This window comes from Triturus cristatus, chromosome 3_1 (genome assembly GCF_964204655.1).
Source record: "Triturus cristatus chromosome 3_1, aTriCri1.1, whole genome shotgun sequence".
Lineage (NCBI taxonomy): Eukaryota > Metazoa > Chordata > Amphibia > Caudata > Salamandridae > Triturus > Triturus cristatus.
The window spans coordinates 19,287,105-19,308,659 of NC_140583.1; the positions used below are offsets into that span (position 1 = coordinate 19,287,105).

The 21,555-nt window shown below is 46.9% G+C and overlaps 1 protein-coding gene across 2 annotated transcripts in view; it reads left to right on the forward strand.

Annotated features, from left to right (window-relative positions):
- The window catches only part of ARFGAP2 (ARF GTPase activating protein 2), a 142,484-nt gene extending 121,937 nt beyond the window's left edge, over positions 1 to 20,547 (forward strand). For both annotated transcript variants that reach the window (XM_085646629.1, XM_085646630.1), the window contains 3 exons: positions 5,834 to 5,924; positions 6,375 to 6,490; positions 18,484 to 20,547. In XM_085646629.1, coding sequence (XP_085502755.1) covers positions 5,834 to 5,924; positions 6,375 to 6,490; positions 18,484 to 18,504 — 228 coding nt within the window. In that variant the 3' untranslated portion in view covers positions 18,505 to 20,547. The remainder of the gene's footprint in view (positions 1 to 5,833; positions 5,925 to 6,374; positions 6,491 to 18,483) is intronic.
- Positions 20,548 to 21,555: the final 1,008 nt, after the last annotated feature.

A 21,555-nucleotide genomic window follows, 5' to 3' on the forward strand; every position in this document is an offset into this window, starting at 1 on the left:
CAAAATGGCTATGCATCGCTTTTTCTTTCTATCTCGCCCACTATTCCCTTCACATGAGTGGATTTACGAAGAGCACCTGTCTATTCTGTTATAGAAGGTGTAGCTGCTGTTCTCCATAGATGCCACTGAGTGGGTTCCGGACTGAGATAGAGGAGGGGTCTAGAAAAATGCTCCTTTGTGGGATGGTCATCTCCCCCCTCCATCCCCTCTCCTCCCCCCCCCCCCCCCCCCACACCTTTTGCCTGGTTCCTAAGGTGATTTCAACTGGAGATGCACTGGGTCCCAGGGCCAGATCTCTTTCCCAAAACTGTGTGCAATTGTTCCCCCAATCGACGTTGCGACCTGACACACATCCCTGTGTCGGGCCCCCTAACACTGCCTGCAGCACTTGTAAGTCACCCCTATAGCAGCCCTTACAGCCCTATGGCAGGGTGTTTGGTATTACACGTGAGGGCATACCTGCATGAGCATATATGCCCCTGTGCTGGTCAGTTCTATCACTGTCAGTACAAGTGATCGGGGAACCCACACTGATGCCAGTGACGGATTGACCAATACATGTACACACAGGGCACAACTCAAAACCAGAAACCTGATTTGCTGAAAACCTACCAGCCTCTGATGTGCTCTCTGACTGGTGTCGGCTAGCCTGCCACACAAGACACTGTTTTGACCTCCTAGGGTGAGAGTCTCTGCTTTCGGGAGACCCTGAGCAAAAGGCTGTCTGGAAGAGGGTGTAACCCCCCCCCGTCCCACAGGATGACCTGCTGATTAGCCTCCTTGGGCCGGTGATCTTCAAAGAGCTGCTGACTTTGAAATGTGAATCTGGCTTCCCTCACAGGAGAGGAAGCCGACCCCCACCCCGGCACCTGGAGAGGTGGAAAAATGAGTTACATATTGGGAGGCATAGTTACCCCAGGGTCAGTATCCCATTGGCAACTACTCTACACTCCTGTAATGCGCCTAAATGCAGTATTTAGGGGAGTGCATGGCACCAGAACAGATCCAGCCGACCTGAGAGATGGACGAGGAGAGTCACATCCTGCAAGAACAGAAGATCCAGCAACTGACTTGGCCCCAACCCCACGGCCTGCCTGCTGCCTTTGCAGATTGCACCAAAAGTCGACTGTCCTGCAGCTGCTGAGTCCCCAACACATGGGAGACCTACCAGCACTTCACCTAGGAATCAAGACCTCCTGAGAAGTAGTGGTCCTGCTTCCTTGAATCTTGCAGGCAACCAAAGACACCTGTAAGGACTCCGGGGCCACAGAAACCAGACTCCAGAAGACACCGTTGCTCCAAGCCTGAAGTTGAAGTGGGCCAACGTTGTCATCGTGGTCCCGCAGACCTCCCGAGACAGAATCCCGTGTGGTGACACCTCTTGTGGACTCCCTGACATCGCCTGCAGCCTCTGCACGCAGGCCCCTTCCACTGCGACAGCTCCCAGTAATAAAACCTGACTGCTAAGGACACCTCTGTACCCGTCGCCCCTGGGCCGGGGAGAAGAGGACCAACTGTGTTATGTCCCCTGGCCTCGTGAAGCCTTAGCCCCCCTGTTGGTTCAGCCAGAGAGGCCCCCAGTCAAAGCCTGCAGCCTCTTTTTACTGCAACTGTTCTGCATAGAATAACATTGGGCACCTCTGCACCCGGCTGCCCTTGTGCTCCTGGTGGTGTTCTGTTGGTGCTACATTGGACCTTGCCCACCATTCACTTTAACTCCTTTAGAAGGGTCCCATAAGTTGCTGTACTGTACCTGTATACTGCATTGACTGTTCCTCCCATAGGATAACATTGCAGCTTCCAAAAATTGCTTTGTATCGACTTTAACTAGAAAGAATTCATATTTAAAAATGTACCCACCAGAACAATTTTCTTATGATGCCTAAACATACATATATACTTACCAATTTTATAAATTGGTGTCATAAGGGAACCCCTGGACTCTTCACACCATATATCTCATTTTGATTCTACATATAAACAGCTAGTTTCCTACGAGGGGTTTATGACTCATTGCTTCCTTGTTCTGAAACAGGATGGGAGCTTAAGGCCTACTCTGGATCTCCGGCATCTGAATACCTTCCTACCGAAGGACACATTTATAATGCTTACACTGGCCCAGATCCTGCCTGCTCTGGACCTGGTTGACAGAATGCTGTCCTTGATCTGGCAGGACATCTGTTTTTATACCTCTCCTCCAGTCTCATGGACATTATGTGATTTAAGGTTGATGAGGAGAACTTTGTTTGCTGTTTTGCATTTTGGCCTCACTGGCGTTTGTTTTCACAAGTGATGGCAGTGGTTGTGGCACATCTTCAGAGGTAGGGTGTACCCATAACTCTAGGACTGGCTGATGAAGATGAGCTTGCCGCAGTCAGTCGTGGACCGCCTGCGGATCCTGTGAACTTCTTAACATTGTTGGGGTTCACTATCAACAAGCCTTCTGTCTCACTCTGAAGGCCTTCCTGCCGTCCTTCAAGGGGATGCTGCTGCCGGTACTCTCTGATCACCACACTATCATGTGGTACTGTACCCAGCAGGGCCAAGTGGGGTCCTGGGTCCAGTTTCGGGAGGATTTGCGCCTTTGAAGGTGACTGGAGCATCAGGGCATTTTTCTGATATTTAACCACCTGGCAGGGTCTATGCATGCCAGAGCAGATGAACTGAGCAGTTCACAAGTGGCGTCTACATCCCTAGGTGGTGCAGGGCGTCCTCCAGCAGTGAGAACCCTGGCTAGATTTTATTTACCACTGTTATGAATGTGCTGTCAAAAGTTTTTTGCATTGGAGTTTCTGTAAGAACGTTCCTTAGAAGATGCATTCCGACTGAAAGGGAGCACAGGGCTTTTGTATGCATTACCGCCCCAGCCACGACCACAGTTCTGAAGATTAGGAATGACTTGGTCCAAGTTATCGAAGTGGCTTCAGATTAAAGCCTGGAGAGTGTGGTCCTTGGACCTCCTGGGCATGAGCATGTGTTCTCTGATCAGGCTGCCACTTCGAGAGAATCTCCGGTCTTCGCCACAGAACAGGGTCCTCCATCTGAATCGCCACAATCTTCCCTTAAACACATGGAGATTGAGCGGCGGCAATCAATCCCCATGAGAGAGTAATGGAGATGAGTCCTCCTAGGTAAAAGATCAACATAAAAAATTCTCAGTTTTTATAGTCCCCACTGTTAATTTACAGTTCAGACTTAAAAGGATAGGGTCATTGAAAGATATTTGAGAAGTCGTCTCACCCTTAACGTATCAAGGCATGGCCGGTTTCATCAATGGCAAACACTGGAGTAGGAACAGTGCCTTTTCTGAATTTTCGGAATTAGCAGGACACGCAGCTGCGCTCTTCACCTTCAGGCACATTAGAACAAAGTCCTGTGCACACGTATATAGATGGTTGGCATTATCACCGGTACCGCGATCTGACATGTTTTATTGCCACTAAAACAGCCCTGAAGAGTCACAATTGTACCACGTTGTGACGAAACACATGTCGGCTGGTTTGTTTCACTTGGTATTGATCTGGATTGATATTAAAATCCCCATCTAAGATACTCTCTGATGTCGATGCTCATAATTTCAGCAACAAGAAAAGTTGTAATTTTGGTTTTAACACGAAAACCACTATCTATATACGTGTGCACAGGACTTTGTTATATATCCACTGTGTAGTGCTTCGCCTACACATTTGCAGGTTTTTTTTCATTAGGGTTTGTTCCCCCTGACCTGTTTCTGCACCGTGCATTTGCATTCTCATCACACACTTCTAGCGTACATACAAGAGCGCCATTGCTTCCTATTCTCAATCCAAACCCGTCACCGATACAATTACCTTCAGGCACATTAATCAAGTCCTGAACGAGTAAATACCGGCTATGTAGATTCACTCTTCGGTTGCAAGCCCTGACCAGCTGCAACACGCTGTACTGCCGGGATTACGCAAGACTAAGTGGCCCCAGCTTGCAAGTCTTCCTAATTGGTCCAATTGAGCTCTTTTTCACGGTATCTTCCAAGGCGGACGACCACAAACATTGGAAATAGCCCCACGCTCTCCCCGCTCACCTTCAGTGGTTCATGCCCCCTGCGGCGGAATTGCTTCTTTCTTCTGACTTTCTCCGGCTCTGAATTCAGCCTGCTCACAATTGCTATGTCCTGAAGATGATCGCGAATCTCTGAGATCGAAACGTCGTCGACGACCCCCCTACAACAAGTACTCCTTACACTCTGTATAAAATTCTTGAGGAGTTCTCCTATATGTTGTCCATGCGATGTCTGTTTTAAAGTCACCCCATCTTTATAAAATAAATAACATACGTTATTTTGACTTGCATGTCACTGTGCATATTACTTGTCGCTCCCTGAGATATTGATTATCCATTACGACTTTAGTACCTTGTCCCCATAGCGGAGACTACCCCCCTTGGACCTTTTTTGGCCATTTCAGAACCATTGTTTTCTTAAATATTAAGCCATCCCAGGTTCACATATCTGGGTCCCCTTGTTTCTTTACTACATATGAACAGTCAAGTCTGGTGGGATGGGCATTTCATCTGCTGATTCCTGCAGGACTTTCTGTTGTCAGTTCTCTTGACAGACCATCTACCTGTAGAGGAACTGCTTTGGTATCTAGTCTAAGGTGAGAAATCTGCAGTTAGAAGCACCCATCAAAAGTAACTACCATAGCGCTCTTACTACAGATTCCTCTGTGAACTAGAGCTTTTAGTGTTGGTCTTCAGCCCCTATCCAAGGTCACTGCTGCGGCTCGTGCTGGATCCCTCCCTACGTGTGTTAGTCTCACTTCCTAGAAGTCCAGCATGGGCAAGCGCCACAAGTTTTCAAAAAGTATGTGCTGAACTGTCAGGAGGTAACGAACATACCTTTAGTCTCACTCAAAGAGAGCAAGCATTAGCAAAACCAGCAAGGTATTGTCTTTTGGACCTACTAGGCTTGCCAGTGCCTTATGGCTCTGCTGTACATCATCGGTATGGTTAAAATTATCTTGTAGTTAAGCCCTCATCAGCCAGGCTAGCTTGAATCCAGTGGCACAGTGAGCACGGGAACCACGATTAAACCCAGATCTGTGACTGGGGTGAATGTCATTTGTTCAGCATTCCGTTCATCATTTGTTTTTTGCTTGGTTCCCTTAAAGTGGCACAAGATATGCTGCAGCTCTTGGGCATCCTCTTCAGTACCTGCGCCGTCGGTACCAAAGGTGCTACTTCCTAGCGCCGTATAGAGGTGCTAAAGGCCTGGTCACTTAGGGCTCAACTGACCATTTGTCTTGTTTTGGGGGAAGAACAAGGACACTGGGAACCTGGTCAGCAGGAACCTGGTGCACTTCAGTCAGTTACATCAAATACCAGTCAAAAGGGGGGGGGGGGGGGGCGGCTTACTGCAACAAACCCCATTTTCCTACACAGTGTAATGATTTTTGAAGTCCGTTTATAAAGCGCATATTTAATTTAAAGCATGCACGGTATATAGTGTTCCATAGACTTGCTACTGTTTTAAGCATGGAAACTCTGCGTATTGCGCGCTCATTCAGCACAAGGAGCATATACAAAGAGTCTGCATGATTGTCAAGGTCACAGGGGAAAGACATAGGGTTGCTCAGAAAGAAAAGTACTTCAACAGGACGGCACAGCTTTTCTATGCCATGATCAGGATTTTTCTTCTAACATCCTTGTGTTAAGTTAGCATGATAGGGCACCAATCTACCACTTGAGATCAAATTCTGCACGCATTGTTGCTTTTTAACTCCTATATAGTTTGAGTTTGTGAGGGTTCGAGCCCCTTCTAGTTTCCGGCTGACACCTGCTCTTTTCTCTCTTGTAGTATGAAGCAAAGTCACGCCTTCAGCAGCTGTCTGGCAGTAACTCTATCAGCTCTGCAGATCTGTTCGGAGAAGATGATGCGACCGATGGAGGTTTGTCAATCTCCTTTCCCTCCTGCTGCAGAATTCTAATTGTTAAGCAACCTGTTAGTGTTCTTTGAAAGGCTGAAGTGTGCCTCCATTAAGGAAGGGGCTGTAAAGGTTATTTCATCAAAACTAACTTAAATTCTCTTGATTGTACCTCATTCCATCCGTGTCTTGAGTCCAGTTCTGGGTAGGGGCTCTCTTCTTGCTTCTAGCCTGACTTCTTCATCCCTTCCCTTGTGCTCGATCCTTTCTGAATATGAGCAGGGGTCTGCTGTCCAATGGTTGGTTCTTCGTCCTGCCCTCGGGGTCCAGCACTGCTGCCCAGTGGAGGATTTCGAACTTCACGCCTTGTCTGGTTCTTTTCTACTTTGTGCCTAGGGCAGTTTGTGGTTATTTTAACTACTAATACTGTGGCTGATGATTCTTCGTCTTATTTTGAATCCTGTGTGTCTGCAGTTGGATCCCTTGGTAACACCCTGCCCTCTCCCGACATTGCTCAGTTCAAGGAAGGAGTGAAATCTGTAGCTGGGAAAATGGCTGTTCTTGCAAATGGTGTCATGAGTTCCCTCCAAGTGAGTTATGTGTTTTTTTAGCATGGGGTTGATTGACAGTGAGTAAAGGGAATTTAATGTGGAGTTATGTGAAAGATTGGCGATTTGTTCAATGATTTTATGAAGCAATTAACCTCCGCCCGCCCAAAAATAAAAATGTAAAGTCTTCTTAAATTTCCATCTTCCAATCTGAGCTCTTAACTTGTACATTTATCAAAAATGTATACAAAGGATAGAGGAATTTCAAACACATTCCTAGGTCTTCTCGATTCACCTGACCTCCCCTATAAGCAGAACAGAAACGTGTAGCGATGCGTCATTAGTCCTTGTCCTAATCTCACGGACCAGAAACCGCCCAGGACTTCTCTGAGGGCAGACACCAGCAAAGGCTTGTGTTTTATGCCAGTAGTAAGTATTGAAAAGGTTAGTGGCTTTAGCTTTTGATCAGTGCACACACTTTGAGGCACAAAATACAGGCATTCTTGCACCTGCAGCACATACACATGCATAGAATGACCAGCAGAGGCACACACACGGGGCCACGTGGCGAACTTTGACATCAGAGAGCTGTAACTACCTCCGTTGACTTGAACCGAGTGAAGCAAGCCGGCCTGAGCTCATCTAGAGAGGCTCTCCGGGATTCTCGCCAGAGGAAATTATGAAAAAAAACAGGGCCAGATGGTGCATTTTGATGATCATTGTGATATAAATCAGCTAATGGTTCAGTAATAAGATATTCCAGTACTTTTGTCAAGTGCCTGGGAAGCCTTCTTTTCCCTCTGGTGTAATTTCAGTAAGGTCTGGCTCCTCCTAGGGTTTTTTTGCGTGCTACCTGCATCTTAAGAAGTAGATTTGATTCTTTTTCCAAATTGGGTCTTCCTATTTTTCATTTTTTTCGATGCTTTTTTCACTCAGTTCATTATTTCAAGTTTAGTTATTTCAAGTAAATCGAAACGGGTATTTAAGTGGCTTGCAGAGGGATGGTACTATGGTCAAAAAGTATTGAGCTTTTGTCAACCTGACTTGACATCTCAACAGAAAATCTAGACAAGTCACCTGAGCCAAGAGTAAGATAATTGTGTTAGGATGGAAATGAGTTAGGAAGGCTGTAGGAAAGTGCCCCTTTTTTACATGGTCACCCCCACTTTTTGTCTGGTAAAAGATGTGATTTCGACTTAGTGCACTGGGTTGCTGCTAACCTGGTCACCATTGCCAGATCTCTACCCCAAAACTGTACAATTGTTCCCCCCAATTGGAAACCCTTTAGCACCCTCTAGTTCCCTAGTAAATGATACTCTGGTACCTAGGCCTGACAATCCTAATACAGGGTGCTAAATATTACATGTGCGGGCATACTTGCATGAGCAGATATGCCCCTGTGCTAGTTAGTCCTATTACTGCCAGTAAAGCAATTTTAAAACATGTGCTGGACACTAGTGAAAACTAGTTCTGCAGCTGGGTGATGGCTTCTCTGAAGGTAGGTATGTTTGATACCAAATATTTTGTATTGATAAACCCACACTGATGCCAGTGTAGGCTTTACCAATTCCTGCACCCAAAGGGCATCTTAGAGGTGCACCCTGAAAACCTACCAGCATCTGTTATGCTTGCTGACTTGTTTCTGCCAGCCTGCCACCCAAGACTGTCTTGTCCTCATAGGGTGAGCGCCTTTGTTCTCGAGAGATCCAGAACAAAAGGCTCTCCAGGAAGAGGGTGTAAATCTCCTTCCCACAGGAGGACCTGCTGATTAGCCTCCTTGGACCGTCGAGCTTCAAAGAGCTGCCGACTTTGGAATGCGAATCGGCCTCCCCTCGGAGGAGAGGAAGCCACCCCCCTTGTCCAGAGCCCCCTTGCCACCTGGACGGGTGGGAAAATCAGCCAGTCAGGTAGTCGTTGTGAGAAAGTGCCCTCTTTCTTGCATGGTATGCCCCATTTTTTCCTGAATTGCTGATGTACTTTGAGTGTGCCCTGGGCTGCTGCCAATCGGGTACCCAGGGCCTGTGTTCCTTCCCTAAAACTGCATTGAAGCCTAAAACCCAGTTGGCATCTCTAGCCACATGTCAGCCCCTGGTAAATGGTACCATAGGTACCCAGGGCACTGTGACCGAGAAGGCCACTACGGACTGCAGCACTTATTGTGCCACCCTTAGAGGCCCTGTACCCTGACACACACACACTGCCTTTGCAGGCTGAATGTCTGGGTGCAGAACAAAACAGACTACATGGCACATATACCTGTGTCACAACTCACACCATGTATAGGGTAGCAAGGACTGATAAGTGAAAGACAAGAAAGGTTTGGGCACAACAAAGTTGTGGACGAAAACCCTCACTCACCCGAGGGTAACATCATTGGGTTCCTCCAACACATGGGGACCGCAAGGTACCCCGTGTGGGCTACAACTTTACCCAGAGAGGGAAGGAGCAGGAGTGCAAAGCACGTGTTGGATCCACCAACTTAGAATGGTAAGGGGGGGCAGAGTGCAATAGTGACAAGTGAATAACAACTACCTACTTAGGGGCAACAACTTTATTCTTCCTTCCATTAGTGGTAGTGATTAAAAAGCAAGTGGAGAAGGGTTAAATATATATACCCTAACTCTTATTAGGTCAACATGTTTCTGCCATAGTGACAATTAAGTTCTGGGCATTCGTCAGGACCTGTAGAACTCAGTCACTCTGCTAGTGAAGGTGCAAAAAATAAGTAAATTATTTCAAATACTTACGCCTCTATACTTGACCAGAAGTATAAGTCATCTTAGTTGTTGGTCAGAAGGCTCTGTAGAATGAAAATGTGAATATACTTATTATAAGTGACCTATTGTGATAACCACAAACTTCTTATGTGCCCAATAAGAATAAAAGTGATTACTCTTACCTAAACATCAATATGTGTATTCCCACTCAACCGTCCAGAGTCGCTCACCTCTGTCGGTTTCTGTAGTTGGAATTTAAAATAAATAGGTATGAGTAAAGTTCGCAATGTACATGGTCCAGCATATATTCCAAACACCACCTGAGTGTATAGAGAAAACGTTTAACAAACGTATAGAAAACGAACAACATGGGTGTATTCTCATGTTCTATGCAGTTGAAATATAAAATGGGTTCGGTGGTCATTAGGTTTGTAATGTTATTATGCATGTAGGCAACTATCCGCCATTGTCGCCAAATCTTATTATTAGAAAACAAATTGTTAAAAAACAAATACATCAGGCTCAACTTTCTATGTTGCCCGATCTATATCACAAGGGGTGCCTATTTTGATCGCTAGTTACTCCTGCTCCTTCCCCCTGGGGTTAAGTCGTAGCCCACACGGGGAACCTTGCGGTCCCCATGTGTTGGAAGAACCCAATTATGAAGCATGTCACCCTCCGGTGAGTGAGGGTTTTCGTCCACAACTTTGTTGTGCCCAAACCTTTCTTGTCTTTCACTTATCAGTTCTTGCTACCCTATACATAGTGAGTTGTGATTTTACGGTAGTGGTATAGGATAAGAAGTTTATCTTGTAGCATTAGTCTACCTTAACCTCTTCAGTGCCCATGACGAGATAGTCTCGTCATGGAGCACGGTTGCGCTGTGCCCATGACGAGACTATCTCGTCATGAACCCCACCCACTAGTGCAACACCCGGCACAGGAGGGGGAAAGGGCGTGGCACTGAAGGGGTTAAACCTTCTTGTGTGTGATACACATATACCTGTATGCCATGCCCACAAACCACTGCCCTGGTATACATCAGTCACCCCTCTAGCTGGGTGCCCTATGCCAGTGGTGAGGTACCCCTACAGTGCCCAGGTCCATTCCTGGGCCCTGTAAGTGCAGTGCTGCCATTAAGAGTATATGGTGCTGGGAGGTTGTCATTACGAACTCCACAGCACCATGATGGCTGCACTGAAGACTGGGAAGTTTGGTATCCAACTTCTCAGCACATTAAGCCCACACTGCCAGTGTGGGATTTAATGTAAAATGCACGACAGAGGGCATCTTAGAGATGCCCCCTGAAAAACGACCAACTACCTGTGACCTGACTGAGTGGCCACGCAGGCTGCCACCATCAGACATGTTTCTGGACCCCTGGGTCGAGAGCCTGCTGCTCTCGGGGGCCTGAAACAATGTACATCCTGGGACGAGGTGCCAAGCCTCCTCCCCCAGGATGGGCAGGATTCACGAAGGAGCAGCTTCAAAGGGATGCCGCCTTTGTGAGCCTCTCCAGACCATTTGCTGCTTTCAGCAACTGGTCCCCACTGGTTCTAACCCCCACTGTGGGCGGGAGAACCGGATGGAAAAACAAGTGAGGAAGAGAGGTATGCCCCCCTCTGCCAACTCCACCCCTAAGGTGGGGGAGGCGAGGTGAACCACAACCTCAAGGCCCCACCATCTTGAGGATGGGGGGACCCAGCCAACCAGGGACAGGCTCCTGCCCCCCTCCCACTGGAGAGTAGCAGAATAGGGGGTGTACCCACCCCAGGGAAGGGACCCATTGGTCCCTGCCCTTTACCTACCTGTAACGCCCCTAAATTTAGTATTTAGGGGCACCCTGAACCTTCCTTCCTCAGATCCAGCAACCACAAGAAAAAGGGAAGAAGGACGAGAAGCTGTGCAGAGTTAACAAGAGTACGACACCCATTGACTTGGCCCCAGCCCTTCAGGCTTGTCTACCCTCAAACCTGCTCCTGCAAAACTTTAGACAAAAGCACAGATGCACCACATGTTAAGAGTAGGTCGGCGATCCTGACCCGAGATCCGGCGACCCCTGACCTTCCTCAAGCCTCCAGACGATGCCTGCAGCCTCCATCCAGGAGACCCCCCTACCGCGACCAGAGCAGCTAAGAAAATCCGACGTCCAAAGGCACCCCTGCACCCGTCGCCCCACGGCCTTGTGTGCCCAACCCAGTGGTGCCCAACCATCCCTCTACATTCCAACTTACCTCTCGAAGTGGTGGTCACTCCTGGAAGATCTTCGTCCCCGAGCCTGCAGTGTTTCTTGGTCCTGGAGAATCTCCATTGAATTCAACAGGGCACCCGACCTCAAAACTGCACCCGGCTGCCCCAGCGCCGCTGAGGGTGCCCCTTTGGTGCTAACTTGGTCCCCAACGTGCCCTGAGCTTAACCCTAGGAGCTTTGCTCCCACAACCCTGTGGACTGCGTGCCAGCAGCCACCAACCGGAGTCCACCTATCCCCCATAGGATAACATTGGGCCTCAACACTGCACCTAGCTGCCCGAGTGCCGCTGAAGGTGCAACAGTGCATCACTGACCCTGGAAGACCCCTGGGTCTAACCCCATCACCCTAACTTCAAAGACAGAATACTTACCTTGAAACCGATAACTCATTTCTCCTCATACGATAACATTTACACTTTTTTCTCTCAAAAAGTTCTAAGTGTCTTTTTGAAACCTGCAAATATTCCTTAAAAATCACCCGATTAACCAAAACGCATTTTCTCAACTGTTTTCAGGAAATGTCCCAGTGTTGAATCCAGGATCCAGCACTGAGTAAGAAAAAGTAACGATAACCTAACTTACCTGCTAAGTGAATTTCCTCCCATAGGATAACATTGGTGATTCTAGGTGAAAAAGTTTCCAAGTGTCAATTTTTGAAATACAATAATATTCCTTAAAAATCATACCTTTAACCAAAACGCATTTACTCACCTGTTTTCAGGAAATGTCCCAGGGCTGAATCTAGGATCCAGTCCTGTGGTCAGAAAAGTAATCTGAAAAGTAATTAACTGCATTTTACTTAAAAAGCCCATTCAGTTGAATGTACTATACCTGCAATGTGTTGCAAACTGCTTTCTTAAACCTGTAATCAAAACCAGTACTAGTTATACTGCAATTTTGAACTGTGTTCAAACAAGTCAATTACTACTGCAAAGTATGTATATGCTTACCTGTACCAGGCGTGCTTGGTTCTAGAAATTAAACAGTATATTTTTTTTACACAAAACAATTGGCCTAGAGTTCAGTTCAAGTGTATGAGACCATTTGCTGACTGAGTGTGTACAACAAATGCTTTACACTGTCCTCTGATACTGCCTTACTGCTCGACCAAGCTACCACTTTAGAGAGTAAGGTTATATCTAACTTTAGACTCTGCCAAACCTCTGGGGACTGTGGACTCTGTGCACACTGTACCTCAGTCTGGTGCAGTATATATAGAGCCAGTTTCTTACACTTGTGCCACCTCCAGGCAAGTACCACCCCTAAGATGGCCCACTGTGAGATGGACATGATTTTTCAGAAGTAGCCATGTTTGTAATGGCATACTTAGAAATTCTGGGACAGGGCTATGCCCACTTCCCTCAATAAATGCTCTTAGGGGGCGTAGTGACCCCCAGGGTCAGTAGCCCATTGGCTACTACTCTACACTCCCCTAAATTCTGTACCCAAGGAAGCCCCAGAGAAGCACATCCTGTCGACCTAAGAAGAGAGGCCACGATGAGCCTCAAAAGCAGAGAGGAGAGAAGAAACAGCTGACCTGGCACCAACCCTGCCGGCCTGTCTGCATCCCTCTTTGAAAACTGCACCAGTCGACTTGTCCTGCAGCTATTGACTCCCGAAACCTAGGAGGACTACCTGCCTTCGAAAAAGATTCGAGACCTCCCGTGAACAGCGGACCAGTTCTGAAGAAACTTCAAAAGAGAAGACTCTGAGGCCTCCAGAACTGCCAAAACCTGACACCCGAAGTCACCACTGCACCTGTCGCCTCTGGCCTGAGTTGAAGCTAGCCACCGGTGTCAACAAGGTCCTCCAGAAGACATAAACGGGGTGCACGAGTCAGAGAGTCCAAAAAACCAAAAGGTTATAAATATCTTCTTTATTTCAATTGTAAATGAGTTCCAGCTGATAAAAGGTCCAGCCAACGCGTTTCATTCCCTCAAGGGGAACTTCATCAGGGCTGTAACATGACAAGACAACATATATATTGCATATAAATCATAAGGCACAGGACTAACAACACAAACAAATATATAAAGAAATACTTTTCAAAAAGTAATCAACATGGGATGTGATCACAAGGTCCTCCAGAACTCGAGCCCATCGTGGTTTCACTCCTTCCGGATTCCCCAACGTTGCCTGGAGTCTCCGAATGCAGGGCCCCTCAACTGCGACTGCTCCGGTAAAGAATAACGCAACGCCGAAGGACACACCTGCACCCGTCGCTCCTGGTCCTTTGAGAAGACTGTGAAGTTGGCCTGGTATATGCTGTCCACTAGTTCTAGTGGGCACCTTGCACCAGTCCAAACAACCCTTATTGATAATTAGGTTTAAGACAACCTTTATTGAAAGCTATCCTAGTGGTAGCTATGAAGAACAGCCTTCAGGCTAAGTCTCGAAGGAATGTAAAGCAACTTGGTTTACCAGATTATAACCTCTTGAATAACTAAATGAAAGGAGACCACACCAGGTATATATATAAAATATATGTATTTATTTCTAAACACTCTACTAACCTCTTTATGAAGTTAGAGAGCAAGGCACACAATAATACAGTTATTAAACGACCGTATATAACACAATATACAATGGGTCCCAGGGGGAGACCAAACCATACATTAAGGAAGTAATAGAACAACCATGAGTTGACTAGACACAGTGCCTAGAGCACGTAGAATCGCTGGGACCCCAAGGAACCACCCAAAGCAGTGACACAGGGGACCCTCGGGGGACTTGTGCAGTGTGAGAACACAGCCGCGAGCCCTGTACAATTCAATAGGAAAGTCGCGGTTGGAATTTTAAAGAATAAGGACACTTAGGAGAGGACTTTGAGCCAACCCGTTTAGACTTAGAGGATTCTAGGGCCAGCACCCACGGGAGCACCGGAGTACTCGTGTTACCTCACCCAGGGAAGCCGGGTGAATAGGTGTCAAATGGTGTCGGAATTGTCGTTGATTTCAATGGCGATGTGCTGCAAAGTGCTGCTGCCGTGGAAAGGAGAAGTGTCTGGTGTGATCCAAGCCTGGATTGAAGATGTGAAGAACCTAAAAGCAAAGGGGACAGAGTCTGGGTCACTTGCCAGTGACCCGATAGACGAATGCCCTCTAATGTCGGGTGTTCCAGGTGCGAAGAAGTGAAGCTTAACTCCACTGCCACGGGGACCAGGAGGCGTCGACGACTACCACAGTCCGCAGGCGAGCTGTCCCACGAAGGATGTAGAGTGCTGGGTGGTCAGTTTCTGGATTAGAGACCAACAAGCCTTGGCAACGACAACCCACGCGGTGAGAGAAAAATGGCTTTGGTGTGGACCAGGAAGGTCCTGTGGACTCCCCAAGCGATGGAGAGTCCGGGCACATCTGGAGCAACCAGGTAAGCCCGTTGAAAGTCAAAGTACCCTTCTCAGGGACCCACAAGTCGACAACCAAGGGATGGCGAAGGGACCTTGGGAGGAATCACCAGATACCAGCCTCTGGGTCACTCGGAGTGTAGGCCAGCAATCTTCGATGGAATCACTGCTCTGGGTCTGGACTAGAAGTAGTCCAAAGCACAGCCTCCGGGATCGCCAAGAAGCATATGCTGCTGCAAATGGCCGCAGTGTCCAGGGGTTCAGTCCTCACAAGGGCTTTGTCTCTCAGAGTTGCTGAGGGCACGTATCGGCCTCGGGGAAGCTTGGAAACCCACCTCCTGTGTTGCAAAATCGTCGGTGTCCTTAAGGAGCAGCGTCGATGCAAACCGGACAGATGCGTCTTTGGTGCCTGCCTTGCAGTGAAGTAACTCCTTTACTCCAAGGGAGATTCTTCGGTCATCCAACGTTGTGTAGATAGTAGAAGTTCTGGGATTATGTAGCAGAGTTTTGTCCAGGTAAATCGAAAGTCCTGTAGTCAGGGGTTTCTACTTTATACCCAAGGAAGGGGTGGGAAAAACTCTGGGGACCCACCTATAGGAGGGTCAGGACAGACTAGTGACTACACCCATGTCCTTTGTCCAGTTTTGCGCCAGAGCAGGGGCTGAGTGCCCATGCAACCGGTTTGAGCTGGACTATGCACAGGGACACCAATTGTGCTCCCAGTGCAGACATCAAATCACTCTTGGGAGTGCACCCACCCAGTCCCAATACCCTAAAGCCTGTCTGGGAGGGGGTGACACCTCCCTGTGACAGAAAACCTATTGTCCAGCCATCCCCTGCTGGAGTTTCGTCCAGCAGCAGGAGCGCAGACTTGTCTGTGGCTGGCAGCATCCATTTGGTGATGCCAGGGCTTGCAAAGCTGGTACCGGGTGTACCGGTGCTGTCATATTTCTCCCTCTAGGAGGGTGGAATCATACCTCCCACACCGGTTACTGGGGTGGAGATATGATTCCAAGGTATTTGACACCCAACACGACATGTTTCCATGCAGCCATTCCAAAGTTCACATTTACCGCGCGGTTATAATGCACGTAAGAGTATATGGTTTGGCTGCATCACAAACAACCCCGGAATAAAGGTTCCAAAAGCTGCAGAGGGGCTCTGCTCATGGATGGGCACCCTCTCACATGAATCCCAGCACCCTGCCTTCAGGATTTTTAAGGCCTGACATAGGGGTGACTGATAGGTTTACATGTGCAGTGATATGGAGAGATATATGTAACCTATATCTCAGTAAGGGGTGCATACACCACCTTACACAGGCTGCTGTAGTAGACCTGTGGTGTCATGTTAAATGGCTTCCCTGGGGTGGCACAATACATGCTGCAGCCCCTGGTAGGCCTATGGGGTACATATGCCCTGGGTACATAGTATACCATATACTAGGGACTTATAAGGGTACCCCAGAATCCAATCTGGAGTGTACCTGAAGTACGTTGAATCAATTTAGAGGAAGCCGCTAGGCTGGGGTCCTGGCTAGCAGGGCCCCAGCCAGACTAAAGTCGAAAAACAGTGAAACATCAGCAAAAAGTGGGGGTAACCATAAGAAGCAGATCCTACTCTCCTACAAAGTGGACCAAAGGTTCCCCCTGTCCCCTAGCATCGTAAGGCCTGAGCCCTCTTGCTGGTTAAGCCCATCTGGCCAGAGCCTGCAGCCTCTTTGTGTAGTGACCAATCTCCATTGATTTGCGTTGGGCTCCCGATGCTGATTTGGACACTGCAGCCCTCGTGCTACTGGTGGTGTACTGCTGGTGCTGCCTTGGACCTTGCCCACCACTCACTTTAATTCCTGGAGATTGGTCCTTTAAGTTGATGTACTGTTCCCGTTTGCAGTACTTGTTCTTCCTTCTGTATGATAACTTTGCAGAACTCAGAAATTGCACTGTGTCCGCTATCTAAAGTGAAAACAATTATATTTAAAAACTTACTTATCTGAACAATTTTTTTCTGAAGCCAAATCATATATAAAGGTACTTGGTATTTTTATAAATTGGTGTGGATCTCCTCCTTGAGTCGTGTTGTGATTTATTAATCACTGTCTATTTGGCCAATATCTTGCAATACTCTGTGTTAAGCCTAAGGCTGCTCGAACACACTACCCCTAATAGAGCACCGTGGTATTGCATAGCAAGCCCCTGTCCACTCATAAGGGAACCCCTGGACTCTTTACACGGTATATCAACTTATTGATGCATCACATAAAGAGCCAGCTTCCTACAGACTGTATCTTACTAAAAATTCTTTCATTTGTTAGACTCATTCAAGCTTGTTCATTTTTTTATATTAATGTAATACTCAATTTCAAAAAACTAATCTACGGATTCAGACCTCAAATAAATATAGCATAAAAAGTTAACTCTTTAGCATATGGAAATTAAATTAAAAAAATCATTAGAAAACGCATATAAAAATGTGAATAAGGCTACTAGAATAGAACAGAATAAGTCTGGATAAAGAAAGTAAAAGAAGAAAAATATTTGACAGTTAGCTACCAAGCGATAGCAACGTAAAAAGATCCTAACCAACGTAAGGCACAAGACAAAGGGTGACGAAAGCCACATGAAGACAAGCGCGCACAACCCCGGAGGAACACTAACCATTTTAGTAGTAGACATTGAGAAAGGCATCACATGTCTAAACCCTTGGCTGGTCTGGTACATTTTCAACTTGATTGCCATAAATTCCTTCTCATGTCATCTGTAGCTTAGCAAGAGAGCATAAAACACAACATTTTCGTTGGTTTCCAGGAATGCCACCTCATACTCATGAAATTTTGGAACTCTACAACTTATACATGATGCTCACTAACGTTGCCGTCATCCTACCTCTCCACCTACAGTTCTGTGTTCTACACCCACCACCTTCGAGATCACCAAAAGGTTTTACCTAAAATGGCGTCAAAGTGCCTTTTAAAGTTAAATCTCAAAACTGATAATGGTCTAATGCTCTCGAGCTTGGGTTTGCTCCGGTACACTGCACCAAACACGCTTTTCGATTTAGAAAGCTATTGTACACAGTACAGTGCTGGAGAAGTACATACATGGGTATAGAGAAGAGACAGCATTGCGGGTTCACTTGGATAGTCCGGAGTAGTTGCATAGACTAGAGCTTTCAGGCATTACTAGTATTTGCATCATCGCTATACTGGACAACTAGTGCCTTTCTATCAGTAAAATATTCTTGGGCTCGACTCATTTGATTGGACTTAGTGATTCTGTTTTATATCATTCCCTGAAGGGCTGTTCTCCTCTTTCAAATGACGTGCCAATGCTTTTTCTCCAAGTTAAGCAAATGCGATGGTGTAGACGTTCCACTGCCCCTGCAGAAGATGACGCGCACACTCAGCATGTGTGTGATTGAGAGAATGCAACATGTGGAAAGATGATAAAGCTAAAAGCGCCTCCCAAGCTCCTTTTCCTGGCTCATTCCAAGCAGAGCAGACTGTTCTTGTTCCTTCAGCGCACCAAGTGTAGAACGTAGGAGGGGCCATAGGTCATCATTCATGGGGGGAGCACAACAGTGAGCAGCGGCACATTCTGACTTAGACTGATGGAAGGCTGGAGTGATCTCTTGGTGACCTACATAAACAGACCTCCAGTCTTCAAAAAGCACACACTCATCCCTTAGCCTAATGCTCCGTTCTCTTTCCTTTTCTCTCTCCTTAGGATCGTTACAGCGCCTACTGAGGGAGGGAGAAGCTCCAGTGATGTCTTGGTGGAGAGCAAGACCTGCAGGCCATTCTGCACCACGCGCACTTTTTGTAGATTTGTTTTTTATGATTTTTAAAAACGTTTCAGAAGCCAGAGAAAGCAAATGCTCTGTTATTGCACAGGCTGGATTCGCAAATGACCGACTGCTCAGAGTTCTTGGGAGGACTATATTGAGGTTCAGCCTGCACTGGTCTTATCGCGGTATGTTCAGCATGGTCGCAGCGCTGCTGCGGGGCACACCGTGTGACTGCTACACCTCTCCCTAACCACAATACCATGCATTCATATTATTAGTGGATTTAAGAAGGTGGGTTTCAACCTGCTGTACTGCCTAAATGTTTTATTTAATTTTTAAGATTAGAGTCTGAGACTTGGATTGATGACGTCTCACTCAGCTGCTAAGATGGATGTTGGGCAGAGAGCCTGTGCTTGGAGCTCGTTGCAACGAAGTTGAGGTGTGCAACTTGCCGTTTAGTTTTAATCACATGCAGCGCTCCTTGCACCTCGGAAGATTACTGCTGGAATATTGAAGATTGTGTATTTTTACACTCGCAAGCAATTCTTGGAGAAGCCAGATGCAGGATTGTTGCTGGTAACTGCAAAGAGCCAAAATATTCTCTATGGACTGCCAACTACCCTGGGATCCTTTTTCATTATTTTTGTGTGTGGTTCCTAAATCCCTCCTCCCTTTGACACCTATTTTACTGATGAATGAGGATGGTTAAAAGCCCTCCAGATTCTCATGGAGCACCTTAAGTATTTATTCAGGATGTTGCCATGCTTTTCCCACTTCCAACAGCAGTTTGAGATACAATGATGAACAGGCGCAGTTCAAAATATCACATTTTGAGCGCTGCAGGTTGTCGTAATGGAGCACATGCTTCAATGCGGTCCCTATGACCCTTCAGAGCGGACAGAGGATCAAGGCCTGTTGCTGTGGCGCAGGTGGTCTGATCACTGCTGTCCGTGCTATTCGGGGAGCCTCATTCTCCGTTCTGGATGAGCGTCAAGTCTCTTAAGCAGTGGCTCCTGATTCTCCACAAGCTGCATGTCCCATTTTCATGTTCTGTGGGTTCCTTGTATTTGTGGTTGGTAGGAGCCTTGTCCCTTTATGGACGTAGTCCCCCTTTCTCTGGTAGATATGGTACTTGCTGCTATGGGTGTGAGGGGGGGGGCCTCCTTTCTTTGCTTGATAAGGGGTTTATACTTTGTGCTTTGTAGGAGCCTTATGTTTCAACCAGGTCCGCACTTTGGGGGTATTAGGTCACTGTGCAGTGGGTGTTCTGTCACAAGAAAGGCTAAGAGAAACACTTTAAAAGAGCAAGTAATCAAAGAAACCAGCAACGTCTCTAGCCATTGCCACACCAATCACAAAAGTGCCAGGCCAGAGAAGTGACAAGAATGTTTCTACAAAGATCTTTGCTGCATGTTTGGGTCTCAAGAAAAGTGCTGCTTTGTTTTTTTGCTTAAGTTTCCTGAAAATGTCAGAAGGCAGGCCATTAGCCAGTGCCCCTGGCACCTACCACCCTGGTGGCTGGTACGGCATAGCGTTCACTTCCCATGCCTTTTAAACTTGCATCATTAGACAAGGTGGGCTCAGGATGGCTACTGAACCTCTTAGAGGTGTGCACGTCAAGTGACCAGCAAAAGTTCAGATGGTTGGCTCCAGAGATTAAGGCTACAACTCCCTAGATATGATGTGGTTGGGAGACTGGCTCAAAGATAGCAGCCTGTCTCCTTCAGGACTGAATGGGTACTGGAGATTGACACATGTATACCAAGACTGTACCTCTATGACAATATAAATGAGTTTGCCACATGATCACACAGCTTACCATCATTTGATGAATGGTCAAAATTAGCAAAGGGATCAAGACTTTCACCTCCTGGGCTGGGTGGGCTCAGGTTGGCACAAGGTTTCAGAGGTGTCATAGATGGCCTCAGCTCTGGTAAAAGAGTGTAGAGTTTGTAATGTTTTTTTCCTCGAGTAGCATCTTAAACATTTGTCATCCGGACACATTTAAAGCCTCTGAAGTATCATTTAATGTGTAAATACACAAAAATACAAACCTGTATCTAGTTTACCATCTTCTCTGCATCGGACTGCACTTCCTCTGCCATCCAAGGTGCCATCCAGTTGCTAACTTTGAATGTAGGTTACGGTGTACTTTTTTTTTTTTTTTTGGACCGGTCTGCACATTTCACTTGGGGTTTCCTACTGTGCTGTTATTTGTTCATTTCAATTTGCCATTTCTTTGGTCACTCCATGTTGCACATATTTTTTGGTGTGCCTGAAAAAGAAAAAAATCCTGTTGAAAGGGGTTCATACTACCCAAATACTGGTAAATTAAACTATAAACAGAAAGGGAAGAGCAGTCAAGCAGCAGTAACGTAATTTGGCAACATTTCATGCAGTGGTTGTAAATGTGAGGGGGGCTACAGGTAAGAAGGTAGCAGTATGTGGTAGCAGCCTACTCCTCGGTTTCCACAGAGGTTCTGAAAAAATGGATGGACTTAAATTACCAAGACAAGGGCTTCAGTGTTATGTGGCTTTATATAGCACCTAATCACCAATGAGGGTATTCTGATGCTTTGCAGATGTGTGGTGCAGGCCTCGAGGGACCTTACTCGAAGAGCCAGAGCTTCAGCTGTTTGCAGAATTCAGATGCAATGAGGAAGCTCTGATGTGGGTGGGAGGGTATTCCAAGCTTTAGAGGTGATGCATGAGAAGGCATGACCTCCTGATCTGCTTTTGCATACGTGTGGCACCTGTGCTAGTGAGTCTGGCTGAGTGGAGGTGCCTGCTGGGTATTGACCTGGCATGACCTGTCCAGCTTGCTGATTATAATAATCCTGAGGTTTCTTGCTTGTGTGCGGAAGGGTGTCAGGGTGGGTACATGGTCCATAGCCACAAGGCAGAGCCCCACGGCGAGGCCTTATTTCGGAAGATCTTCAGTTTGGTTTTTATTAAGTTTGAGGCATTTATGTCATCAGCATCGGTGAGTATGTTGATGTGTGTGTGGATGA